The sequence below is a fragment of the Acipenser ruthenus genome, chromosome 41 (genome assembly GCF_902713425.1).
Source record: "Acipenser ruthenus chromosome 41, fAciRut3.2 maternal haplotype, whole genome shotgun sequence".
Taxonomy (NCBI): Eukaryota; Metazoa; Chordata; class Actinopteri; order Acipenseriformes; family Acipenseridae; genus Acipenser; species Acipenser ruthenus.
In genome coordinates, this window is record NC_081229.1 from 1,999,131 (window position 1) to 2,026,795 (window position 27,665).

General features: G+C 46.8%; 1 protein-coding gene across 2 annotated transcripts; it reads left to right on the forward strand.

Annotated features, from left to right (window-relative positions):
* LOC117964933 (ETS domain-containing transcription factor ERF-like) lies at positions 1–27,614 on the forward strand. Of its 2 annotated transcripts, none has more exons than XM_059010692.1 (4): positions 1–169; positions 17,183–17,420; positions 22,307–22,422; positions 23,163–27,614. In XM_059010692.1, exons 1-4 carry the CDS (start codon positions 148–150, stop codon positions 25,172–25,174), a joined length of 2,388 nt encoding a protein of 795 aa, XP_058866675.1. In that variant the 5' UTR covers positions 1–147; the 3' UTR covers positions 25,175–27,614. The 2 variants fall into 2 exon arrangements, with proteins under 2 accessions (XP_058866675.1, XP_058866676.1); XM_059010693.1 differs by having other exon boundaries at positions 17,201–17,420.
* Positions 27,615–27,665: the final 51 nt, after the last annotated feature.

The window sequence follows — 27,665 nt, forward strand, 5'->3', positions numbered from 1 at the left end:
GAAAGAGAGAGAGAAGGAGGGGGGAAAAGTTTCCAGCGGCACTCTCTCTGTGTACTCGCACACACACACAGAGAAAGGAAAAGCAGAGGATAAAAAATAGCGAAGAAGAAAGAGAGGGACTCGATTTCCCCCCACAATCACAGCGTCATGAAAACCCCCGGCGAAACAGGTATGCGGGCAATCCGTGATTATTCTCCTTCTCGTTTGATTTGAGAGAGAAACGCGTTGCCGTGTCTGTCGAGGGCTTGCGTTCGTGTCTCGCAGTGGAGTGCAGCTGTGAAGTGAGTCGCCGTGCTTGTGTTCGTGTAGTTTGTATTTATTTGTGGTGTTGCTGTGCGCTGTTTTGAGGCGTGTGTGTTGAGCTGGGGTCAGTTTTAGGAAGGGGGTAGCTAGGTGAAATGCTTTCGTTTCGTTGCGGTGTTGGGGAGGGGGGTGAGGAGAGAGAGTAATAGTTTAATGTCGGGCTGTTTTGTATTAGGGAGAGAGCGCGTTTAGGGTTCCAGTGCAGCTGCATTTTTGGTGGAAACAAATATGGAGTTTGTTCGTTTCGTTTTCTTTTGATTTTTGTTGGCGAAGCCGGAATAGAAACCCCGATGCGATTGTATATGTGCGTGTGTTGTTTTAAACCGATCAGCTGGCGTATTTCTAAATGAGTAAGCGACTACTAGACCGAGGTCATAAATTCGGGGAATGAAAAAATCTCGCGTGTGAGAGAGATGACCTGTTGAATGCGTTCATTGCCCTTTCTCTGTGTGTGTGTGTTTTAAAATTACATTTAACTTCTTTTAGTAGAAACCGAGAAAGGCCTGACTGTGTTTCTAACTTCAATGTACCGTTGTCTTATTTTATTTATATAATATCTAATATATTAATCTGCAGTAATTGTGTTTTTTTTTTTTTTTTAAAGGAGGGCGGATTAGAAAAAGTTAATACGTAACACAAACAGGGGGTCTGGTGTTTTTTCTTGTTGATATGTGTGTTTTTGGGGTTGCAAAGTGTTTTATCGTGACTCTGTGTGTGTTCCTTTTCGGTTTACTAAATACAGTAAGAAGGCATTTCCGGAAGTCAGACGTCCGCTTGTCGTTTCTTTTTTTTTTTTTTTTGGTGTGTGATGCGTGTCCTATTCCACTCTAATACAGTGTCCGAGCTGGATAAACTATCGGGGACAGACCTACACAAAGACGGGCCGTTCCCAATATCGAAACTTCATTTGTGTTTTATTTCATCTTGTCTGTGGAGGTGGTTGTTAAGGAAGGCACTGAGTCGGATGCGCTAATGTGTTTATTGTAAATAAACCTATTACTGTGTTGGGGGGGGGGGGAGTCTGTGTACCAATAATAATGGATAGATAGTAATGACAATTTAATGGTTTGTGTTTAAAATGCGCCAGTCCTGTGTTGGTGTCGTTTTACTTTAAGAACACGATGTCCTGTAAAACATAGTACTGTATAGACTAATTAATACCACCCCACACACCCCCCCACAAACACACACCACACACCCCCCCACACACACACTGACACACACACGCACGATGTGTCACATATTGAACTGAGTGCTTGACAGGGCAATGTCTAATAGATAATATCTGTTTCCTTTAAATCTCTGCAGAGGTCATCAACAAATACACTTTTAATGACATCTTGGCAACTACAATATGAAGTTTCCCTGCTACACGTAGCTGTGCGAGCTGTTTGAAAAGCAATAAACCATACAGCACTCTGGAAAACTTAAAAAAACCCTTAAGAGAACCACCTCGGGGGTGAGAGAGAGAGAGGGGAAGGGGGTGGCGTGATTAAGTTTGTGAGCTGGAGTACTCGCCCCAGCAGTGTTCATTTAGAAAGCATTTAAGAAGTTGAATATTAATGATCGCGATACAGAGTCTTATCCGCGGAACCTTGGTCGGATCCGTGTGCTGTCATTTCATTGAGATAACCTGTAGGTTTGATTTGCAAGCGGTGTCTGGCTGCAGCGTTTAGACATCTGGTGATCTCTCGAATTGAGAGAGGAGGGGAGATTAAAACACACACTATCTATCTATATATATATATATATATATATATATATATATATAATTACACATGCATGCTTTGTATTTTCCTAGTGACTTGAATAGTAGTGTGTACATCTGCGTGTTTTCAGTTATTCTTTTCCACACTGTAGGCGCCATTTTTTTCCACACGGAATTTACTTTTATTTAAGCACACACTTTTTTTTTTTTTTTTTTTTTTTTAATGAAACCTACACGTCTGGCAAATTATCGTATTTTAAGATAAGTGACGTGGGTCGTCTTTTCCTTTTTCTTTCCCGCCCCTCTTTTTTTTAAATGAAAGTAAAAGCAGTTATAGAAACAGCCTCCTGTTCATTTTCTATAGTTTTTTTAAAGACTTGCACGTACACTCCGTTTTCAGAATGGGTCCGGTACAGTTGAATTGTAATGTTTAACCGTGTTTTTTATTTGTGAGTGTTTGTTTGGTCCCGTGTTAGTGCATCCCGTATTGGGGTTGCTGATAGTGCTATCAGTGAACGGCGGTGTCTGGATTTTTATTTTTCAAACCACAAGGCCGAGGCTTTGCAGTTTAATGACCTTTCACCAGCCTCGCAATTTTCACGTTTTAACAGTTTGGCAGCATGACGTTTAAACCTCTCTTTCTCTCTCTCGCTAGTCAGATATTTTGAGAGTATTAAAACACAGCAGTACACCCGAATCGTGATTTTTAATGTCGCGATGTATTTTAATAACACATTTTTTTGCCCCCCCCCCCTTGTCGAGTTTGAGACACTCGCACAATTCAGAAAGGAACTTTGTTTCGGAAAAAAAAAACAACGTGGTTTTAAGGTAGACCGGGGGAAGATATAGCGAGGGCGCCTTTTTTTATATAAATAAGTATTGTAATGAAATGCAAATAGTTAGCCATGTGAATGTATGGCAACCACAGACACGCACAGCCTTGATAAATGTCTTTTTAAAGGGAGTAAGAAGGCCGTTTCTTGTCCTATCTGGAACATGTGTATACTTGAGGGGTTCAAGAGGACAGTCTGGTGATGGGAACGCTAATTTGAATGAAGCATGTTGACATACCGATGTATTTTTATCGGGTTATTTAATCAAAACAATTTTTAAAGTAAATAGGCTGCTAATGTATAAGTGCGGACAGCTCTTTCTATAGTCGGTTGAAAGATGGGAGTGGTTATCATATTAAATGCATATCATTTAAGAGCACGGTTTTGTTTTCCCAACTATTTGCCAGCCGAAGCGGTATTTATTGGGGGGTGTGGGTGCAAATAGACTTCTAAACAATCTCATTTACTAGTCTCGCCTGATCAGATAAGAAGCATTCAGTGTAAATCAACAATCATATCTTTTCTTTTTTTTACTTTGCTAAAAGTTACGTGTGTGTTTTTCTTCCAAGTACAGACCATTGTTGTTTTGTAAAGATAATTTAATCTTGTTTGTCAATTTAAAATAAGCACATCATTATTAACGGATAACGCCTGTGATTTGCATTGATCAAACTATTAATATAACGGCGAGACAACAAAGTAGTTATTTATGTGGTTTTGTTTTTGTGCTCTCCACTAACTATATCATGACATGTAAAAATAACACACACAGACAGTTGTTCAAAAAAGGTGTCCGTTGTATTAATTTCCTTTTATGTACATTAGTTGTCAGTGTGTAAACCTAGCGGTTTAGCCAGGCCATCTCATAAATATAAAATTGTCGTCTGTATACCTTCGCTTCAGTGAAACTGTACAGTACGAACCTACACAAACCACCACCTATTCAAATACGCAGAGACAGCGAAACAAAAACAACTGCCATTACAAAGGACAGCTTATTAAAATAACCAGAGCCTCACACACATCGCCTTCATAAGCAGATAGTGAATGAAACTCTTAATACACGTCTACTACCAGTAGAAATACACACGTTATTTTAACTAATAAGTTACACCAAAAAAAAAGACGATACAAGAAAGATATTGTCGAGCATTACAAATTCCAAAACACTCACTTTCCATGAAGTTGGTCTGGCTGTATTGTGTAGGCTAACGTCGCAGTTGAGAGAGGTTAAACCCGTATGGTGTATTTTTTTTTTTTTTTTTAGTTTCCGTTAGTGTTAATCGGTTATTTTTTTTAAATATTTTCAAATCCGAGTGAAGCACGAGACTGACCGTTGGCGTTGGAATATTGAGCCGTATCAAGATTCCAACACCCCGGCCTGCAAATGGCGCCAACTCGCTTGGCTCGAGCGTGCTTTTAAATTTGCGGGTAGAAACTCTTTTTTGTCTTGTAAATACAGACTCTGATTTAATTTAAATAAAAAATAATAATACATATTTTTAAAGTCGTGTTGTCGTCCCCCCCCCCCCCCAAACTACTTGAACACAAGGGCACTTTGTTTTGTTGGTGTGGGATATCCACGTGGCGCCACCTTAAATGTGAGCTTTCTCTCCCTCCCCCCACCGTCCCGTCTCTCCTCTCCTCCTCCTTCCCTCTCTCCTCTCCTCTCCTCTCCCTCCTCCCTTCTCACTCGGCAGGAATTTGTTGGGGCTTTTGAAGTTTTTTTTTTACTGTTTAAACTTGCCTCGTTTCGTCTGACATGTTTCTCTCTCTCTCTCTCTCTCTCTCTCAAACTTTTCATTAACAGTCCAAATTATCCTCTGCCCCGTGTAAAAAAACAAACAAAAACAAAACACACAAACACTTCAGTATTGTGTAGTAGAATAGCAGGGTTAGCAACGTGTGAGCGCCGTAGTTTTTTCCCCCACTATATTTAATTTACGACTACATTGGAATTTTTTTTTTTTAAATTACATTTTAGTAAACCAATTGTAAAACCGTTTAATTTAGTTTTCCACCACGTGGCGAAAAAAAAAAAAACCCAAACTATTCTGTTTGATTTACTAGGCATTTCCTAACTCCTGGTCAGAAAACCTGTCGACTCACACATACATATATATATTTTTAAATATAAATCGATGTGTGTTGGTGTTTTCCATGTTGCTAATGTGATTAATATCACAAATACATAAAACATTGTCCTTCTGAAAAACTGAAACTCAAAGAGTTTCCTGTTTAAAATACAAAACAATCTGTTTATTCATTTTGAAGCTTCCCATAGCTATTATTATTATTATTATTATTATTATTATTATTATTATTTTAGCCTAAAAGTTAAGGTTAGAAACTGGCACTAGCTGTGATGCTGCTGCTGCTGCTGCACCCAGTCCAGGGCTTCAGGGCTCAGTGATGTCTGTTACTGAGCTGAACCTGAGCCAGGAGTTTCTACAAAAACAGTTCTTGCTAAACCCACAGACTCCCTGGAGAGACGTGCGTCCCTTGTTTAAATTCCTGGCACCCGAGGTTAATTCAACAATGTACCTGAACACCAAAAGGTACATATAGCCGAATGGCCCCCATGACCTGTTAGATTTGTTGATGTTTTAACCCCCCCCTCCAGGAGCAGAGTTTGCCCCCCCCTGGTTTAAAATGACTGGGTAGTGAGTCTGCAGAATCGGGGGCCGGTGGTGAGCCAGCTCTGAATGAAGTGACCCCGCTGCTCACCACAGCGTGAATGTACAAGTCTCACCTGTGAGCCTGCAGCGTTACTAAGAGATCCTGTAACCTGCTCTCTCTCTCTCTCGCTTTTCTTTCTCTCCTTTCTTTTTTCTTCTCTTTCTCTCCATTCCTTTTTTTTCTTTCAATTGTTTATATTTATTTTGTATCTAATGATTTTAAGAATACTACGTTTCGTGTAATAGTTAAAGTATTTGTTTACCCTCAAAAACTTGCGATCATTTCTAGAATGTACTTTTGGGTTTTTGAAGGTATTTCTGACGCCCGGGGACCTGGGTGCAGGGCTAGTGTGAGTTTCAAGCTGAGGGAGGGATGGATGGAGGGAGGAATGGAGGGAGGGAGGTGCTGCTCTTTCACTGCAGTATGCTGTAATTCAGGGGATTATCATGGTATGTAATTACAGGTGCTGAAAACCTAGGACTTTGTAACGATGTAATGATAGAGGTTTTGGTGGAGGGCCCTCGCTCACCTTTAAGAGCATTTTGCAGCACTGGGGGGGTGGGGAGACACACACCCTGGATAGGATTTCCTATACTATTAGAGTGCTCTGCAGTGCTGAGTGGAGATCTCTTTCCTGTAGACCTCTATACAGCTCTGCAGTGTTGAGTGGAGCTCTCTTTCCTATAGACCTCTATACAGCTCTGCAGTGTGGAGTTCTCTTTCCTATAGACCTCTATACAGCTCTGCAGTGTTGAGTTCTCTTTCCTATAGACCTCTATACAGCTCTGCAGTGTTAAAACAAGTTAAACCTGCTCATTCTTTCCTGTCTTTTTTTCTCTCCTTTTGTGTCACCTTCTTTCTCCCCTTTCCCCTCCTCTTTTTTTTTTAAAATGTGTTTTGTGTCTGATGAATACTGTGTGTGTGTGTGTGTGAGCGAGGCGTGTCTCTGTGCTAGCAGGGCAGCAGTCGTGTGAAGCTCTCTCTCTCTCTGCTGGCGTTCTCTGAGGTTGCCTGTTGCATAGTTTCCATATCAAACACTGCCTGGGAAAGAGAAAAACACATGACTGCACAGTCTGGCCTGCTGCTGAGACTTCACTGAGCAGCATTCACAACTTCCTGTCAGTACCCAGGAATTATTTTTGTGGGGGTGGGGCTCCGTGCCTCAAGCCTGCCCTGGACTGGAGGGAGCACCCTTTCTCTCAGGAGGGTGCAGGGATCCTATACGTGTGTGTACGCACACGCACACACACACACACACGCTTGCTTGACATTTCTGTTTCAGATAGCGGCAAAGTCGCTGGGAGGCCATGCAAATCCGAGCAACGGTCCCTCTGAACTGTGTCCCGAGTGAGTTTATGGAAGTCTGCAGCCTGGCTGTTTTCCCTGTCCTGTCATCCAGTTTAGCGGATCACCTGAATTTATTTATTTTTTGATCTGGGGAGGGAGGGAGGGAGGGGGGAAACAACGATGGCGGACCAAACCATTAAGGAGGCAGTGTGATCCAGTGGTTAAAGTCCAGGGCTTGTAACCAGGAGGTCCCTGGTTCAAATCCCACCTCTGCCACTGACTGACTCGCTGTGTGTGACCCTGAGCGAGTCACTTCACCTCCTTGTGCTCCGTCCTGCGGATGAGATGTTAAATCAACGTCCTATTGGAAGTGACTCTGCATATAATGCGCAGTTCACAGCCTACCTCTGTAAAGTGCTTTGTGATGGTGGTCCACTATGAAAGGCGCTATAAAAATAGATTATTATTATTATTATTATTATTATTATTATTATTATTATTATCGCTGACTCACTTCAATACTAAGAATCACCGTGGACTTGCCTTTTCTTTTTCAGTGCGACACGCAGGCCTGTTTCTGTGAGCAAACTTATTTTAAAAATTGGTGTTTTAAATCACGGTTCTAAATGGACCTTTTTATAACGCGAATTTACAGGGAGGGGGGGGAAAACAAAACCTGGTGGGGGGGGCTCTTTGGGTAGGTGATTTTATTTTTGGAGTGTGCGCGTCACTGCGTTGAAACTGTGTTGGAACGGATAAAAAAAAAAACCAAAAACCCTTTTTACTATTGATCCGTCCAGCGAGTCGCGAATGACCAGTTATGTAATCCTAGAAAGCCTCTCTCTCTCTCTCTCTCTCTGTCTTTCTCTCTGTCTCGGTCTCGGTCTCTCTCTCTCTCTGTCTCTCGCTGTCTGTCCTTCTCTCTCTCTGCGTCTCTCTCTCTCTCTCTGTGTCTCTCTCTCTCTCTCGGTCTCTCTCTCTCTGTCTCTCTCTCTGTGTCTCTGTCTCTCTCTCTCTCTCTGTGTCTCTCTCTCTCTCTCTGTGTCTCTCTCTCTCTCTCTGTGTCTCTCTCTCTCTCTCTCTGTGTCTCTCTCTCTCTCTCTGTGTCTCTCTCTCTGTCTCTCTCTCTCTCTGTGTCTCTCTCTCTCTCTCTGTGTCTCTCTCTCTGTGTCTCTCTCTCTGTCTCTCTCTCTCTGTGTCTCTCTCTCTCTCTGTCTCTCTCTCTCTGTGTCTCTCTCTCTCTCTGTGTCTCTCTCTCTCTCTCTGTGTCTCTCTCTCTGTGTCTCTCTCTCTGTCTCTCTCTCTCTGTGTCTCTCTCTCTCTCTGTGTCTCTGTCTCTGTGTCTCTCTCTCTCTCTCTGTGTCTCTCTCTCTGTCTCTGTCTCTCTCTCTGTGTCTCTGTCTCTGTCTCTCTCTCTCTCTCTCTCTCTCTCTCTCGGTCTCGGTCTCTCTCTCTGTGTCTCTCTCTCTCTCTCTCTCTCTCTGTCTCGTGTGCGATGGCGTTGTTTGACGGCTCTTGAGCACAGTTTGGGCTCTGTGTGTGCGCCCCTCTCCTCTCCTCTCCTCTCCTCCCTCGTTGAGGCTGTGCAGGTGTGAGCCCGTGTTATCCGTCCCGCGGCGCTGCTGCTCTGTGTTGTTATTGTTGCTCCTCGGCTGGTCCCTCGTTCTGCGGAGGTTACATCATCGGCAGCCCTTTTATGTAACTCCAAACCACGGATTATTCTCTCCAGCTGGGAATATGAATTCCCTTTCTGATCTGGAGTGCTGAAATAAACAGCGTGTTGGGGACTCTCTCTCTCTCTCTCTCTCTCTCTCTCTCTCTCTCTCTCTCTCTCTCTCTCTCAGATGCTTTATCGGCACGACTAGAGCAGAAGTATTGCCAAAGTAATTAGAAAATAAATAATAAAAAAAATAAAATAAAAACATTGTACCAAAAGATTTTACAGATATAAAACACACACACACACACACACACACACAGATAGTTATTTGTGCACCCATGTGTGATAGAAGGGAGTTTCTGTCAGTGAAGTGTAATGAGAGCCGATAGAATTAGAATTTAGAATTGAAAAAACAGGAATTCTAATTCTAATTCCAGTTCCAGTTCCAGCTCTGTTTAATTCTCAACACCAGTGCAGTAATGAAAGTTATTGGGGCTAAAGGAATGGGAATCCTGTTATAAACATTTCTGTGGATGTAGATTTTGTCGGGGGGGGGGGTCATAATGGGTTGTAATTTTAGTTTGGTTTTGGCACGCCTGCGCAGTTTGTCATTATACCTTGAACTTGGATCATTCTAGTCCAGTCTAGAGCATGCGAACCAGGGCTGCAGAGAAGCAGCAGACATTGTCAGGAGGTAATCGGCTTTGAGGGACGGATCAGAGGAGAGAGGTGTGTGTGTGTGTGTGTGTGTGTCAGGGGTGTTTGGTTCAGCTATGCTTGCGATGCGCTGGGATATTTATACTGCTTCCAGGTCACAGGGTCGCTGTGCTGAGTCTGCCCGCAGTGAGATTGGGTTTCTGTTTGAGAACTCTGTTAGTGTCAGAGCCGTGCCAGGGAACAAACGCTGGGGCTTTGCAAAAACTTTAATGTGATGCTAGGCGTTTCAGATGCATTATTATTATTATTATTATTATTATTATTATTATTATTATTAATAATCCGGGTTGAGGATCAATTTTTTGCAATTTTTTGCAATCCAGTCCCACAGTATCAAAATTCCTTTGCAGTGCGATCTGACTGTGTGTCCGATAACATGTGCTTCAAAAAAATAAATAAAACTAGTTATATGAACCTCAACAAACCATAAACAGACTCTCCGTCTCTCCCCTTACAAACTCCCTGTCTCTCCCCTTGCAGACCCTCCGTCTCTCCCCTTACAAACTCCCTGTCTCTCCCCTTGCAGACCCTCCGTCTCTCCCCTTACAAACTCCCCGTCTCTCCCCTTGCAGACCCTCCGTCTCTCCCCTTGCAAACTCCCCGTCTCTCCCCTTGCAGACCCTCCGTCTCTCCCCTTGCAGACCCTCCGTCTCTCCCCTTACAAACTCCCCGTCTCTCCCCTTGCAGACCCTCCGTCTCTCCCCTTGCAGACCCTCCGTCTCTCCCCTTGCAGACCCTCCGTCTCTCCCCTTGCAGACCCTCCGTCTCTCCCCTTCTCTCGGACTTCGGAAATCCTGAATACCTCCCCCCCCTCCCCCCCCAGGCTAAATAAAGACAGGACGGAGAGAGAGAGATTGATAGGGGAGGGTGCTCTCCGTTGCCACTGCGCAGTGTTGGGTGTCGCTTGGAGCACGTCGGCAGAATTCGATGCTGGAAATTTCCTTCCAGTGAAAACCGTCTTGCTCCTCCACACCCTGAATCGAGCGGTCTGTACAGAGGGCTGGCAATCGACCATTTAATCCATATCGAGCTGACTTGACAGACCCTGACAGTGACAGTAAGGCTGCCATTGCATTGCACAGCAGTTTGATCCATTTCTGGGATCCGCTGTGCGTTTTAAATAAGACACACCTGAGCTTGTTAGCTGTGGCTCACCGAGCTGGTAGTAAAACCTGGAATGGGTGACGCCGCTATGCAACAGGAGTCTTTATTTATTTATTTTTGCTTCCCTGGTTCAGGGCAGGCAGTTGGAAGTATTTTCAGAGCGGATCTCTCGCGGTTTCTGTTTCTGTGAAGTCAGCGATGCTGCCTGATAAGTGATTCTGCAGCCAGGTAGGGTGACCTGTGCTGGGCAGGCTTATCAGCACTCTGCTGTAATCTCTCTGAGCTGGCTGCGCTCTCTCCCACCCCCGCAGGGCTGTGTAGCGCGGACGATGGTGGATGTAACGCGTCTGTCTGTCCGTCCGTCCGTCCGTCTGTCTGTCGGGGTCATTTTTTCCTGTTTTTTCAATTCCTTTCTAAAATCAATTCCAGATTTTGTTGATTTTTAGAGAGATTTGCAATTGTTCGCCCGCTTTTATTTTGAAGGTAATTTTAATTATGAATTTCTTAGCAGACGCCCTTATCCAGGACGGCTTACAAACATTACAAGATATCACATTATTTTTACATACAATTCCCCATTTATACAGTTGGGTTTTTACTGGAGCAATCTAGGTAAAGTACCTTGCTCAAGGGTACAGCAGCAGTGTCCCCCACCTGGGATTGAACCCACGACCCTCCGGTCAAGAGTCCAGAGACCCCCCCCCCGGGACAGTGGGATGATCTCGGTGTTATTATGGGATACTCGCACAGCCGCGTGATTCAGTAGCTTCTCTACAGAGGCTCTACCTGTTGCATCTCTCTCTGTCTCCTGGTTTTAAAGGATTTGTTTTCGTTTTATTTTTCTCCGGCTCCTCTGATCCTGTCTTCTTAGTTTTATTTATTTATTTTATTTTTTATTTTTAGTTCTGAAGTATGTCGGTTGCTAAGAGACAGAGTTGAGAGAGAGAGAGAGGCAGAGGAAGTGTGTGTTTGTCGGAGGGGGGGAGGAGGCTAGCAGACGCGTGATGACGCACTGTCCGAGTCAGCGCTGACGTACACGTACGTGTGTGTGTGTGTGAATGCTTTTCTACGCAGGAGTTGTATGAAAGGGTGTAGGGAACAAATGAACCAGCGCACCTCAATAGATGAGTGCGTTATTACAATGTGCCTGGTTTTCTGTACAGGAGAGTGTGAAAGTGGGAGACTGTAATGAAAAGAACCTGAATCTGTGTGTGTGTGTGTGTGTCTCTCTCTCTCTCGCTGTCTCTGTGTGTGTGTCTCTGTGTGTGTGTCTCTGTGTGTGTGTGTGTCTCTCTCTCTCTCTCTCTCTCTCTCTCGCTGTCTCTGTGTGTGTGTGTGTGTGTCTCTCTCTCTCTCTCTCTCTCTGTCTGTGTCTCTCTCTCTCTTGCTGTCTGTGTGTGTGTCTCTCTCTCTCTCTGTCTGTGTCTCTGTCTCTCTCTTGCTGTCTGTGTGTGTCTCTCTCGCTGTCTCTGTGTGTGTGTGTGTGTCTCTCTCTCTCTCTCTGTCTGTATCTCTGTCTCTCTCGCTGTCTGTGTGTGTGTCTCTCTCTCACTGTCTCTGCGTGTCTCTCTCTGCATGTCTCTATCTCTCTCTCCTCGCTCGCTCGCTGTCTCTGCGTCTCTCTCTCTCTCTCTCTCTCTCTGTGTCTCTGTCTCTGCATGTCTCTCTCGCTGTCTCTGCATGTCTCTCTCGCTGTCTCTGTGTAATATTGAATTGCTCGCTGGCAGACAGGAAGTGCAGTCACTGGGAAGTGGTTTTTGTAGAACAATAGCAACTTCCTGCTCTGACTGGTTTAGCCAGAAACTCCAGGAAGTCCGCCCCCCCCACACTCCCCCCACTTCTCTGAAATCTGTGCTCTTAACCCCTGGTGTGCTGGAGACCCCCCACCCGCACCCAGCCCCCTTGAACTGAGTGTTGGATCATTCTGCAGCGTGTTGTAGTGTGATTAGTCCTGCCAGGTTTTCAGATAAGCTTGTTATTTGCTGTAGTTCTGTACAGGGTTTTATATTAGTATAGTGCAGTAACGCCAGCATTGCCCTGTGTGCAGGACAGCACAGCGAGGCTCTTCCCAGCACACAGCAGGCAATGCCAGTGCACTAGATCAGCACTTTATATAGACACCATGGTGGGTAGCTGCTGTAGTTCTGTACAGGGTTTTATATTAGTGTTATATAGTGCGGTCCCGCCAGCATTGCCCTGTGTACAGCACAGCACAGCGAGGCTCTGCCCAGCACACAGCAGGCAATGCCAGTGCACTAGATCAGCACTTTATATAGACACCATGGTGGGTAGCTGCTGTAGTTCTGTACAGGGTTTTATATTAGTGTTATATAGTGTGGTCCCGCCAGCATTGCCCTGTGTGCAGTACAGCACAGCGAGGCTCTGCCCAGCACACAGCAGGCAATGCCAGCGCACTAGATCAGCACTTTATATAGACACCATGGTGGGTAGCTGCTGTAGTTCTGTACAGGGTTTTATATTGGTGTTGTATAGTGCGGACAGCACAGTGAACACTATTTTTAAAACTGTTCTGGGACGCTGCTGTTTTTTTTTTTCAGTGCCTGTGTTTGTTTGGAAGTCGTTTTGTGGCTCCTCTCCGTGGTCTTTCGAGGGAAGGCTCGTGAGCTGTCGAGTGGCCTGCTAATGACTCCATTAGGGAGCAGCGGTGAACCGCGCTAACGAGGGTAAACACCAGCTTTAGGGGAGGGGAGGGGAGGGGAGGGAGGTGGGGGGGTGTGGGAGTGTCTCCTCACCTTTCTAATGAAGAGTTAATGCAGTACGCTCCTCCACTCTGCACCCGGGAACTGCATTCTCCTCCCGCTGACTTGCCCACCCTGCTGTAGCTATCCTTAAACGCTTTGGTGTAAAAAATAATGTGAATGCACTAGACCAGCCTTTCACCTTCCTCTGGGGCCTGGGTTCCAATCTGGGGGGCTAGGTGGCGCTAGCGGGTTCATGTTAATGCACTAGACCAGCCTTTCACCTTCCTCTGGGGCCTGGGTTCCAATCTGGGGGGCTAGGTGGTGCTAGCGGGTTCATGTTAATGCACTAGACCAGCCTTTCACCTTCCTCTGGGGCCTGGGTTCCAATCTGGGGGGCTAGGTGGTGCTAGCGGGTTCATGTTAATGCACTTGACCAGCCTTCCACCCTCCTCTGGAGGCCTGGGTTCCAGTCTGGGGGGCTAGGTGGCGCTAGCGGGTTCATGTTAATGCACTAGACCAGCCTTCCACCCTCCTCTGCAGGCCTGGGTTCCAGTCTGGGGGGCTAGGTGGCGCTAGTGGGTTAATGTTAATGCACTAGACCAGCCTTTCACCTTCCTCTGGAGGCCTGGGTTCCAGTCTGGGGGGCTAGGTGGCGCTAGTGGGTTAATGTTAATGCACTAGACCAGCCTTTCACCTTCCTCTGGAGGCCTGGGTTCCAATGTAAAATGTAATATTTTTTTGTCGGAGTGCAGCAGGTAGTTTTTCCTCGTGCCCGTGCTCGTTCCGACTCTCGCGCTCCCCAGACTCGTAACGCAGTCCAGCCCGTGTTTCTGGGGCTGCGTGTCGGAGCGGGCAGCTTCATTGAACTTCTCTCTCCTCTCTCTCTCTCTCTCTCTCCTCTCTCTCCTCTCGCTCTCCTCTCTCCTCTCTCTCGTCTCCTCTCTCCTCTCTCTCTCTCTCTCTCTCTCTCTCTCTCTCTCTCACAATGGCTCTCGTGTCTCTTCTTGGTTATTTCTGTCTCTCCAAGGCCGCAGGCTGTTTCTCAAGACGGCTCCGACGCAATTCCTCTATTCATTCATTTGTTTATTTATTTATATTTTTAAATGTTCAATTCCTTTTTAAATTCAATTCCTAAATTCTTAAAAGGAATGGGACTTGATATTTTAGAGACATTTAATAACTGTTGTGATTCCTGAATTAACTGTTCTGGGGTTTCTTTTTTTAATATAACAGAGGTTTTGTAAAAATAGGAGTTCATTAAATACGACTGGAGTGAAGGGTTTGGAAACACAGCCCTGTCTGTCTGTCTGAGCTTCGTGAAGAATCGATACTCCTTCCCAGAGAGAGAGAGAGAGAGAGAGAGAGAGAGAGAGAGAGTGTGTGTGTGTGTGTGTGTGTCTCTGCGGGGGTGGGGGGGGGGCTGCACTGGACTGGGGTGCTCAGGGAGAGTTGGGGGGCGGGGGCTGGGTTGGGCTGAGGGGTAAAGCTCTTTGAGAGCTGGAGATGTCTGAGAGCTGAGATTTTAAAAGTGATGAATATTTTATTGAATCAGCGCTTCACTTCTGCCTGACCTCTGAGATCAAATGTCCTGGAATTGTGTGTGTGTGTCTGTGTCCTGGAATTGTGTGTGTGTGTGTGTGTGTGTGTGCGCGCGCGCTTGTGTTTGTTTGGTTCAGGTTAACATTTCAGCAACCCACCTTTTTTTTTTCCTGTTGTAACAAAAATAAATCTCTCTAAATAAGACTGCATGAATTTTGCTTTGCGCGGCTGCAGATCCGTGGAGCGGGCAGGATGGGTGAAGCAAAGAACACGGCGCTCCCGAGTGTTCTGGGAGCGTTCTGTTCTATAGAACGCGGCGCTCCTGAGTGTTCCGGGAGCGTTCTGTTCTATAGAACGCGGCGCTCCCGAGTGTTCCGGGAGCGTTCTGTTCTATAGATGTTTTGTATTGACATCAGTTTAAAAAAAAAAAAAAAAAATAGCATTTTATTTTGTATTTATTCATTTAAATAAATGGGGTATATGGTTTGTTTTAATCATGACTCTTTCTATTGATCGTTTTTTAAATCCTCCGGTCTCAAATCGATTTTTGAGCCGCGCTGGTTTGCTAGTAATGTGTGGAATGGTTTTGCAGGACACTGCCAAGCAGTGCCACGTATGACCGTGTTGTACGCCAGACCAGGTCTGTAGGGGTCTGGTCACGATTTTTCATTTTCGCTCGGCGTGTTTTGATCCCGCAGTGAATAATCTCCGTTTCCTCCCTCATGTCTGTGTGAGGTTTTTTTTTTTTAAGCTGCATAAGTGTCGTGTTAGTGGTGTTGTTTTTGTGTCCTGGACTGGTAGTGTGGTGATGACCTCATTCTCCCCCCCCAACCCCCCCTCGCTCCCCGAGCACACATTAGCCACCACTCTCGCTCCTAAATTATGGATGAGCTTTGATTGGTCTGTTTAGGAGCTGTAATGGAGATTCTCAGTCACCCCTGGGGAGGGTAAACAGAGAGGGAGGGGGGGGTCGTGATGAGGTCAAGTAGGGTCATTGATTCCTGACCTTTATAAAAACAAAGGCTGTATTTTTAGTGATCTGAAAAGGATAAAAAAAAAATTTAAACTGTTTTTTTTATAAAACTTCAGACCACTGAAAAAAAAGAAATTATATATATATATATATATATATATATATAATTTAAAACCTTTATTTTGCTAGGTAAGCACATTTTGAGATTTAAAATCTCTTTTACAAGTGCAGCCTAAACAAGACAGGCAGCAGCAACACAACAAAACACGCTACAAAAACAGATACAAAAATAAAACACAGATCGTAATAAAGCAATCAGATAGAAAGAAGTCTACTCAACTATAAAACAAGCACAGCTCTCAAGCAGATCAGCGTGCAGCTGCCTCTGGAATCGGACTAAAATGATTCAGAACCGCAGCTGAAGTTTAGATCGTAAAACAAGACCAAGGAGCAGAATACCGCAGGCAGGTGATCCTTGAGCAGCCTCTGTACCAGTACTGCAGTTACAGAAAGAGACTCTGAAGTGTTCATTTTATATATGGAGGTAATTTACAAAGAACAGCCTTCTGTAACGGAATATACCAGAGCTTCAGCCTTCGAAGCCAAGGAGGCCCAGCCAGCCAGACTGCAACACCCTGAACTCGTAATGTATATCTCAAGGCTGCAGGATCTATAGGGTGCAGTTTGCTTAATGTGAAGGGCGATGCAAACCTATAGGCTGTGTCCCTAGAATCAATTTGTGGTAAGAATATAGTTAGCCTGTTTTTTTTTTTTTTTAGCTACAGGTCTATTAAAGAAGCTCGTCATGAATTTTCCATTTTTTTTGCAAGATTATCAATATGGATCTTTTTAAAATCGAGATTACTATCCATCCAGATACTCAAACTTCTAGTTGTCAACTATCTCAATAACTTTAACTACAGATAATTTTTTAGTAGCATTTGTCCATGAAGAACATACCGTAGTATTTATGGTGTGTTTATATATATATATATAAAAAAAAAAAGTATTATAACTCGCCCCCCCCTCTTCTGTTAATAGAATCGGACGTTGTTTTTATTTGTAGCTTGTTTTTGAGTTCGGAGGTGTGCCGTGCTGTGGACAGTCTTCTCTGCTGCCACGGGCCTTGCACCCGAGTGCAGTGCAGTCGTGTGCCTTGGCGTGCATAAGCGGGCTTTTGTTCTCAAACGTTTTTGCTGTTCTTTGAGTTTATTCAAATTTCTTTGTGTGTTCAGTGCTGCGATTTTATTTTATTTATTTTTTTGGTCGTTCTGTGCGATGCACACTGAACTGAGCGAGACAGTCTCCACTTGCTTTGCTAGTGTGGTTCAGTTCAGCTGTGGAAAGGGTGATGTGTGTGAGGAGGAGGTGGTGGTTTAACACCAGGAAAGTGGGCAATGGAACATGTTTTGTTTCTATGACTGAGTTGTGTTGTGGGTCTCTCTTTGTCTTTTAAAGAAGCAGATTGAAACTCTGAGACGGACGTTTTTCCTTTTTCCTTTTTGGTGTTGGCGCTAGGCTGTGTGTGTGTGTGCCTGCCGTCCTTTTAGATGTCTGCCAGTCATGAGATTTGTGACCCCGCTCTCACCCCCCAACCCTCCTCCTCCTCCTCCTTGTATTGTGGCAGTTTGATTCGAATATTTGTCTCTCTCTCTGTGCGCTCCTCCTCTCTGACAGCTGGGCTTGCCTTCCCAGACTGGGCGTACAAGCCGGAGTCGAGCCCGGGCTCGCGGCAGATCCAGCTGTGGCACTTCATCCTGGAGCTGCTGCGCAAGGAGGAGTGCCACGACATCATCGCGTGGCAGGGGGACTACGGCGAGTTCGTCATCAAGGACCCGGACGAGGTGGCGCGGCTCTGGGGAGCCAGGAAGTGCAAACCCCAGATGAACTACGACAAGCTCAGCCGGGCGCTCAGGTGAGACACACGCACACACACACGAACTACGACAAGCTCAGCCGGGCGCTCAGGTGAGACGCACACACGCACACACGAACTACGACAAGCTCAGCCGGGCGCTCAGGTGAGACGCACACACACACACACACACACACACACACACACACACACACACACACACACACACACGCACGAACTACGACAAGCTCAGCCGGGCGCTCGGGTGAGACGCACACACACGAACTACGACAAGCACAGCCGGGCGCTCAGGTGAGACACACGCACACACACGAACTACGACAAGCTCAGCCGGGCGCTCAGGTGAGACGCACGCACACACGAACTACGACAAGCTCAGCCGGGCGCTCAGGTGAGACGCACGCACACACACGAACTACGACAAGCTCAGCCGGGCGCTCAGGTGAGACGCACGCACACACACGAACTACGACAAGCTCAGCCGGGCGCTCAGGTGAGACGCACGCACACACGAACTACGACAAGCTCAGCCGGGCGCTCAGGTGAGACGCACGCACACACACACGAACTACGACAAGCTCAGCCGGGCGCTCAGGTGAGACGCACGCACACACGAACTACGACAAGCTCAGGTGAGACGCACGCACACACACACCCCCCCCCCCCAGACCCAGGACCTCCATTGTAGCCCTCCTGTTCATTTCAGTGGGCTGTGTGACGTTGCATAACCTCCAGGTAAACGCTCTCTGTATAGAAATGCTGTCACATGACGTGCGTTATGCAGTGGTGATTGAGAGCCTTCCTGTTCATTGCAATGGGCTGTGTGAGCCGATGTGAAACGCCCACCGTTAAGAAACGCTGCTTTACATAACATGTGTTCAGGGGCAGTGATAGCCCTGCTATTTCAATAGGCTGTGTGCAGCTATACTGTACACAGGGCACTATATAACACTAATATAAAACCCTGTACAGAACTACAGCAGCTACCCACCATGGTGTCTATATAAAGTGCTGATCTAGTGCACTGGCATTGCCTGCTGTGTGCTGGGCAGAGCCTCGCTGTGCTGTACTGCACACAGGGCAATGCTGGCGGGACCACACTATATAACACTAATATAAAACCCTGTACAGAACTACAGCAGCTACCCACCATGGTGTCTATATAAAGTGCTGATCTAGTGCACTGGCATTGCCTGCTGTGTTCTGGGCAGAGCCTCGCTGTGCTGTCCTGTACACAGGGCAATGCTGGCTTTGACCGCACTATACAACACTAATATAAAACCCTGTACAGAACTACAGCAGCTACCCACCATGGTGTCTATATAAAGTGCTGATCTAGTGCACTGGCATTGCCTGCTGTGTGCTGGGCAGAGCCTCGCTGTGCTGTACTGCACACAGGGCAATGCTGGCGGGACCGCACTATATAACACTAATATAAAACCCTACAGCAGAACTACAGCAGCTGCCCCACAGAGCGAAGTGGCTTCAGGAGCGCTTGACTGTGTCTGTGTGTGTTTCTGGCTCCCCTCCCTCTCTCTGGTGTTTTCCATAGAGTGCTGTGGAGAGAGAGTTAAACCGTGATGTTCCTCTCGCCCCCCCCTCCTCCTCTCGCCCCTCTCCCTGCTATCAGTGGTTCCTCTGTTCTCCAGTAAAGAGCCTTTTCTCTGTCCCAGTCTGACAATGAGCTCTCCCCAGCTCCCCTCATCTGCATACAGACGCTGTGTTTGTAAACAAGCCACAAAGGGGGCCCTGTCAGGGACGTGGCCTGGCGTGGCAGGGGTTAAACACGACTCTGGTTGCGTCACGCTTCGACAAGACCCCACCACAACTGCACTACTGTTCAAACGGCACACCACTGCAGCAGGAAAAAAAAACAAAAAATACTTTTATAACTGGTGTCACGTAGTGCGGTCAACGCCAGCATTGCTCTGTGTACAGAACAGCACAGCGAGGCTCTGCCCAGCACACAGCAGGCAATGCCAGTGCACTAGATCAGCACTTTATATAGACACCGTGTTGGGTAGCTGCTGTAGTTCTGTACAGGGTTTTATATTAGTGTTATATAGTGCGGTCAACGCCAGCATTGCCCTGTGTGCAGTACAGCACAGCGAGGCTCTGCCCAGCACACAGCAGGCAATGCCAGCGCACTAGATCAGCACTTTATATAGACACCATGGTGGGTAGCTGCTGTAGTTCTGTACAGGGTTTTATATTAGTGTTGTATAGTGCGGTCCCGTGATTGTTTTGCTCGTGCTTCTCGGTGGAGCCGTGTTCCTCTCGCGGTGACTCCGGCAAACCCAGACAGCGTCCCTGACAGGCTGCTCGTGGTTTCTCTCGCCGCACTTGGCAAAGTTTCAGGTGACGTCTGGAAGATTTAATTACACCCAGAGTCTGTCTGGGTGGAGCGTGATCGACTTAGACTTCTTTTTTTTGTTTGTCTTGTTTTTGTCGACGTCCTTCCGAAAACTTTAATCATCAAGTCGCCGAACGAGTTCCGTGTCATGTTTTACATTTTATTTATTTATTTAAACTCCTGCACAGTGCTGCTTCTCTCTCTCTCTCTCGATTCATTACAGGCTAAGACAAGTTTTGACTTGGCCAAAAAAAAAAGTTTCCTCGTTGCAGAAGAATGTGGAGAGTGTTAAGTCTCCCTGCTGCAGTGTGTGTGTGTGTGTGTGTGTGTGTGTGTGTGTGTGTGCATGCGTGCGTGTGTGTGTGCGTGCAGGAGTGCGTTTCTGCAAGTCTGTGTGTCTTGGTAGCTTTATTCAGACAGCAGGCAGTGCTGCCTCTCGGCGTGTAACTGCAGGGAGGGCAATAAGACTCCTATTGCGTTGCACTTTCACCCACTCCAGGTTTTACTACCAGCTTGATTATCAAACTGCTAAAGCAAGGGGAGTCTTACTTCCATCCCTCTATATCCAGGTGTGGAGATAAGACTCCCGTTACATCGCAGTTTAATCCAGTCCTGGCTTTGGTATGACTTCAGTGAGACACACCTGAGCTTACCTTTACACACTGTGGGCTAATCAGGCTCGTAAGAAAACCTGGAATGGGTGAAACTGCTGCGCAACCGGAGTCTTGCATCCATCCCTGCTATCGTATTACTACACAGACCCTGCTGATGGGAGGCGAGTGTCTCTCCTATTACAAATTATTACAAGCCTGCACTCCCCTGGATACAGGAGCAGTGCCCTGATTGGCCAGTGATGACAGCATTGATTTAAGTGTACCCCCCCCCCCCCCCCTTAGCCAGGACCCCCCAGCGAGGAAGCCCAGGTGTGAGACTCCTGCATGTCAGTCGGTGCTGTGCCTCGCTTTTGAGGATCATTTGAACTGGATCAAAGATCCTGTGTGTAATGAACCTGCCGCCTGCTGCTGTCTTAATCCTTTAGAGGGGGGGCGGGGCGGGGCATGGGGGGGGGGGGGGCTTAAAACAAAACAAAAAGTCACTTTGGGTAAAGTTTTTTTTTTTTTTTTGTGTGAAATTCAATGACGCCTTTCTCTTCTGTGAAAAGCTCATAGTTAAGAAATGTGCTTTTTTTTTTTTTAAAGAACTCTAAACCACACTGAGGTGCTGCCAGGAGTTGAAAGGGTTCAAATAAAATGAGAGCCTTGAGGATTTTTTTTTTTTTTGCTAGTTTTTGTAACACCTGTGCTTTGAAGGTTCTTTCTTTCTTTCTTTCTTTCTTTCTTTCATTCGTTCTTTCTTTCTTGTCAGTACTTGCCCCCTTTACCCTCTGCCTGCTAGCCTACACAAACGTGTGTGTTGTTTTCAGTGGTGTATCCCTGGTTGATTAGCAGAGTTTCACACAGTGACCTCCCTCCAGCTCCGTCTCCTCTCTGTGTGTGTGTGTTTTTGCCAGTGTGCCTTTTTTATTTTTAAATGCAAACCACACTTCAAATCTCAGTAATTGGTGGGTGGAACTAAAACGACTCCCATGTGATGTTTTACTGTCGACCGTATGTGTGTGTTTTTTCTTTCATTTAAATTGCACGCTGCGACGCTCAGAAATAGATGCTGTTTTCTTCCCCGTGTGTCCGTCTCGCTGTGTGTGTGTTTGTCTCTGTATGCCTTTCTCGCTGTGTGTCTCTGTCTGTCTTTCTCGCTGTGTGTCTCTTTCTCGCTGTGTGTCTCTGTCTCTCTGTCTTTCTCGCTGTGTGTCTCTTTCTCGCTGTGTGTCTCTGTCTCTCTGTCTTTCTCGCTGTGTGTCTCTTTCTCGCTGTGTGTCTCTGTCTGTCTCTCTGTCTTTCTCGCTGTGTGTCTCTTTCTCGCTGTGTGTCTCTGTCTGTCTCTCTGTCTTTCTCGCTGTGTGTCTTTCTCGCTGTGCGTTTCTGTCTTTCTCGCTGTGTGTCTGTCTCAGTGTAAGGACACTGTGTCTGAACTGCACTTCACTAACTCACTGTAATAACAGCATTGCTGAAGTGTCGCCTTCCCCCTCTCAACATAAACTCTTTTTTTTTGGTTTGGTTTTTAAGAACATCACTCTAAACCCTTGCGCGTCCCGAGCCAGCATTAGCTGACATGATGAAACATTTACAGTGAAGAGCATCGCGTTCATACGCGTCTTTTTTTTTTTTTTTTTAAAATAGTTTCTTATCGCTAGCAGATCGACCTGCGGCTACAGAACAGGGTCCGGCTTAATTCAATCTACTCCCAATTCCCGTTGGCTTTTTTTAAAAGCAATTTCAACACAGCGTTGATCAAAATCCCAACGACGCGGCGTTCTGTTAAAACAGAGCTTCTCACAGCGGCAACGCATCGCTGCAGATCGAAGTCGCTGTTTGTCAGTCGATTAAAATTGGCTTTCAAATGAAAGCAGTTGAACAATTACTGTCTCTAAAAGTCTCTCTCTCTCTCTCTCTCTCTCTCTCTCTCTCTCTCTCTCTCTCTCTCTCTCTCTCTCTCTCTCTCTCTCTCTCTCCAGGTATTACTACAACAAGCGTATTCTTCACAAGACTAAAGGAAAGCGATTCACCTACAAGTTCAACTTCAATAAGCTGGTCCTGGTTAACTACCCCTTCATTGACATGGGGCCTGGAGGTAAGTGGTGACACGCAAACACACGCACACCCCGCGCTGTCATGTGACCTGGGTTCCACTGGGGGTGTCCCGCAGACGCAACAGGATTTGGAGAGGAACCTTCTCGCTATCAGTCTGACTGGTGCGGGGGGGCGGGGTCTGGCTGAGAGATGAGTGACTCAGGGTTACAAATCCTCCCCCTCCTCCTCCACTTCACAGTTCAGCCGTTCAACTAACACTGAGTCATGAGAGGAAGCATCACATTAATAACTAGCATTGTAGCCAACCTTGATATTGATGCGATCCAGCCCTCTGAAATGTCTTTATAATATATAGCAGTAGACCCTGATATTGATGCGATCCAGCCCTCTGAAATGTCTTTATAATATATAGCACTAGACCCTGATATTGATGAGATCCAGCCCTCTGAAATGTCTTTATAATATACAGCACTAGACCCTGATATTGATGCGATCCAGCCCTCTGAAATGCTTTTATAATATACAGCACTAGACCCTGATATTGATGAGATCTAGCCCTCTGAAATGTCTTTATAATATACAGCAGACCCTGATATTGATGAGATCCAGCCCTCTGAAATGTCTTTATAATATACAGCACTAGACCCTGATATTGATGAGATCCAGCCCTCTGAAATGTCTTTATAATATATAGCACTAGTCCCTGATATGAAGGCACTAAATCAGGGTGTCTGTGTTAGCCCTGACCACTTCTCTCTCCCTCTCTCTTTGTCTCTCTAGGCGGGGTCCCCCAAAGCGCCCCTCCAGTCCCCACGGGGGGTCCCCACTTCCGGTTCCCGTCCACCCCCTCGGACGTGCTCTCCCCGAACGAGGACCTGCGCAGCCCCAACCTGTTCTCCGCCGTGGCGAGGCGCATGGCACGGGGATCCGTGAGCGACTGCAGCGACGGCACCTCCGTCAACTCGGAGATCGAGGAGGGGATCGGAGGGGGAGGGGGAGGCGGAGGGGGAGCCAACTCCGAAGACAGGGGCGGGGTCCCCAGAGACCTGCCAGTGCCCGGCGGGTTCCGCGGGCTCCCCCCTTCCCTCCACCCGCGCCTGTCCCACGACTCCCTCTTCAGGGTCTACCCCCACGGCCGGCCGCACAGGGTGGACCCCCTCAGCCCCTTCCCCGTGTCCCCCCTCCCGGGCCCCGGAGGGTCAATGATGGGCCCCCAGCTGTCCCCGGCCCTGCCCATGACCCCCGGCCACCTGAACTACACCCCGTCCCCCACGCTCAGCCCCATGTACAGCAGCCACTTCTCCTTCAACAGCGAGGATATGAAGCGGTACCTGCAAGCTCACACGCAGAGCGTCTACAACTACCACCTCTCCCCCAGGGCGTTCATGCACTACCCCAACATCATAGTGCCCCAGCCCCAGAGGCTGGACAAGGGGCATCCTCTGCACGCCAGCCTGCACAGCAACCACTCCTCATCCTCCTCCTCTTCCTCCTCCCAGCACCCTCTGCCACCCCCGCCCTCCGCTCACCACCTGCAGCACCACCCAGCCCCCCAGCAGCAGCAGCAGCAGCAGCCCTCTGGAGAGGATCACTTGTCCTCCTTCAAGTTCAAGCTCCAGCCTCCTCCGCTGGGTAAGAAGCACAGGGAGCGGGTTTTGAACGGTACCAGCACCGCGCATAGCGGGGTTCCCTCCTCCTCTTTCGGCTCTTCGGCTTCTGGTACCCCGAATTCGTCCTCCGCAGGGGGTAACGCCCCTTCCTCCTCCTCCTCCTCCTCCTCCTCCTCAAATGCCTCCGGTTGTCATTCTTCTGCCGTTCCGGGGGTCCCCCAGATCAAAGTGGAGCCCATCTCCGAGTCTGAGTCTGAGGAGGTGGAGGTGGAGGGTATCAGCGAGGACGAGAGCTTCTCCAGAGAGGGGGAGGAAGAGGATTTCGGGGACGAAGAGGACTATCTGGACGAGGATGTCTTCAAGACCCCCGCGACCCCCTCCCCCCACACCCCCGGCGGTGGCAGCTTGCTGGACGGCTACCAGTTCACGGCCCATCACAGCCCCCACCCCCACCAACACTACCATCAAACCCACAGCCGACACCTGCAGCAGTACCAGCAGCCAGCAGGAGTCAGCAGCCGGAGAGGGGCTGCCTCTGCCCTGGCCTCCCCCTTGGCTTCATCGCGGACCGGGAACCACACTCCCTCCTCCTCCTCCTCCGCTGGTTTCCCAGTCTCCCCCAAACCGGAGCCCCTGGATTTGGAATCGCAGCCGGGATTTGGGAACGGGAGCGCGGGAGGGGAGAGGAGCGGCGGGAACGCCAGCGTTCCTTCCAGCCCGGGATTCGGAGTGGGGACGGGGTCGGGGGGGAGCAGCAGCAGCAGCAAGTGCATCCCCCTCAAACTGCGCTTCAAGAGACGCTGGAGCGAGGACCAGAGGATGGAGGCGAGCTCCGAGGAGTCAGACGACAAGAAAGTGAGGGGCGAGGAGCAGAAGCAGGAGACGCCTCGGGGAGAGGAGGAAAGGGGAAAGGGGGAGCGAGGGGGGAGCAGCAGCAGCAGCAGCGCTGGGAAAGCGACGATGACGATGACACCGCTGGCGATGATGGATCACGAAGAGGAAGGCAGCAGGGATGCAGAAAGCAGGAGCAGAGAGGAGAAGGGGAAGATTGAAATCTACAATAATAACAGCAGCAGCAGCAGCAGCCCTGACCCAGCGGAGAACAGTGTGGCCACGCGCAGAGTGAGTACCGAGCTGCACAGAGCCACAGCACAGCTCTCTCTGGAGAACAAGGAGTGCTGATCCAGGCAGGCAGACAGCCTGCGACCCCCCCCCTGTGTCATCTGTGCAGGCGTGTGCGCTGGTGTTGACTCCTGTGTTCTCTTCATCAATGTTGTACAGCTCCAGTTTAGTCACACAGTCATCGTCATCCTCCTCCCCCCAGGTTTTGGTTTGAGACTCAAGTATATATATTTCATGTTTTTGCCATTTGGTTTCCAGTGCACGGGCTGCAGTTTTAAAACCTGCCCTGGATTTTGTGGATTGAGGGGATCTGTCAAAACTTTATGGACACACACACACACACTGACTGACTGTGTGTGTGTGTCTCTCTCTCTCTCACACACACACACACACACACACACACACACACTGACTGACTGTGTCTCTCTCTCTCTCTCTCTCACGCACACTGACGCTGTCTCGCACACACCTGTATTCTCTCTCAAGCCATCATCAAGGATTTTTCCCCTCTCTGCCTCACTTTTTTTTTTTCCTAAGTAAACGCAAAGATAACTTATCCAGCGTCTGCTGAACCAGGTAGTTGGAGATGACGTTTTAAAACAAAACAACAAAGTTTTTAATTACAGTCAGATTAAAAAGTCCGGTAACTTTATCGAAGCCCGTTTTCAACCAGCAGTCCATCGACCGCGTTCTCGAGAGAGAGAGAGAGAGGTTTGCCAAATAAAAGTACTGAGGTAACTTTTAAAAACTGCATTCATTTTAATTAGTCGCCCCTTCCCCTCCACTCCACAAATCAACATTTAAACAGACTTGATTTGAGCAGTTTTCTGGGTTTTTTAGATTTTTATATGTAGGGCAGGAGGGGGTTCCTGTAGGATGTCTACAACTCCAGTCTGAAGTTGGCACTGGTCACAAAAAATGGACAAAGCATTTGCTGTGCTTTAAATCAAGGTGCCTATATCTCTGTCTCTCTGTCTCTCTGTCTCTGTCTCTGTCTCTGTCTCTGTCTCTGTCTCTCTCTCTCGCTCTCTCTCTCTCTCGCTCTCTCTCTCTCTCTCTCTCTCTCTCTCTCTCTCTCTCTCTCTCTCTCTCTCTCTCTCTCTCTCTCTCTGTCACTTGAATGCTAAAGCGAGGCTCATTTTTTTTAATTCTTTTATTTTTTTTTAGGAATTTTAAAACGGTTTGCATGAAAGTTTGAGAAGTTGCCCTGCCATAACTTTTTAAAATAAATCAACACACACAAGCTTTATAAAAACAGATCCACATTAGACAGGAGACCTTAACATAGTACAATTATACACAGTGACCTGAAGAGGAGGAATATAAAATCACAGTATATTACAGCAATAGGCCGGGACTCTGTGTGTTTTTAGTTCTCCGCCACGTTGGGACACCATGTGTGGGTCGTGTTCCTGTAGAAATCCGATCAAGTCCAGTAACAGCAGGAGCGCTGCTCCGAACCAGCGCAGAGGGCTGAATCCACCACAGGCAGCTGACAAATAGGGGCTACGCTTGGGGGGGGCTTACTTTCGTTCATTCAGTCTCGTTCTTTCGTTCTTTGCTGAGCTGCAAATACTAATACCTTCTTGCCTTGTTTTTTATAATAATAAAAAAAAAAGATTTTAGACAAACGGAATAAATAAATAAATTGAAGTACATTTAAACAAAATATATCTATATATATTGAAATGAGATGCAACCTGGATAAATAGTAAATAAATGAGAATTCAGGGAGGGGCGGGGCGGGGTGTGGGGGGGGGGGCTGATATTTTAAGAAAAAGAGAATTGATTTTACACACACACACACGTGAATTGTATCTAATATAACTGATTGCTGCCTTATCAACTCAGAGGGTTTCTATACAGCGTGTTATTTTTTAGTGTTTTATCATCTTTCTGATAATTGTCCTATTATTATTGTTGTTATTATTATTATTATTATTATTATTGTTGTTGTTCTTGGGGATCGCCCCCTCTCTCATGGTGTTTATTTTTCCTCTGTTGCTCCCTAGATCTCTCTGATTCATAGCCGTCCCCCCCCCTCGTTGATTGTATTATTAATTGTAGTAATTGTATTTTTTTTTTAATGGATTTTCTCTTCTCCTATTTTTATATATATATAAATATTTCCTCTTTTCTTTCTTTCTGGGTATATTCATTTTTTTTTTTTTTTTAAAAAACATCACAATAATAGTAATAATGTGGGGGGGGGAGAGAAATGAAACAAACAAAAAAACACAAAATTCTTCATAAAATGTAATACTTTTGAAAAAAAACAAACAAACCTGATCTTGTAATTGTACCAGCCCTGCGCTCTTGTTAATAGGTGTAATATAACATTTATAAATGATGAGAGGTGATGATAATGATTTTATTATTATTATTATTATGATGTAACATTGAATTTTTTTTTTTTTTTTTTCTGTTTTTATTATTTTGCCTTGTGATTTTTAAACTGTATTTTTGGGTTCATTAAAAGTGGTTGGAAGCCGTTCTCGTCTCTGCGGTTGTTTGTGTGGCTAATCTCATTCCACAGGTGTGCTTCTACAAG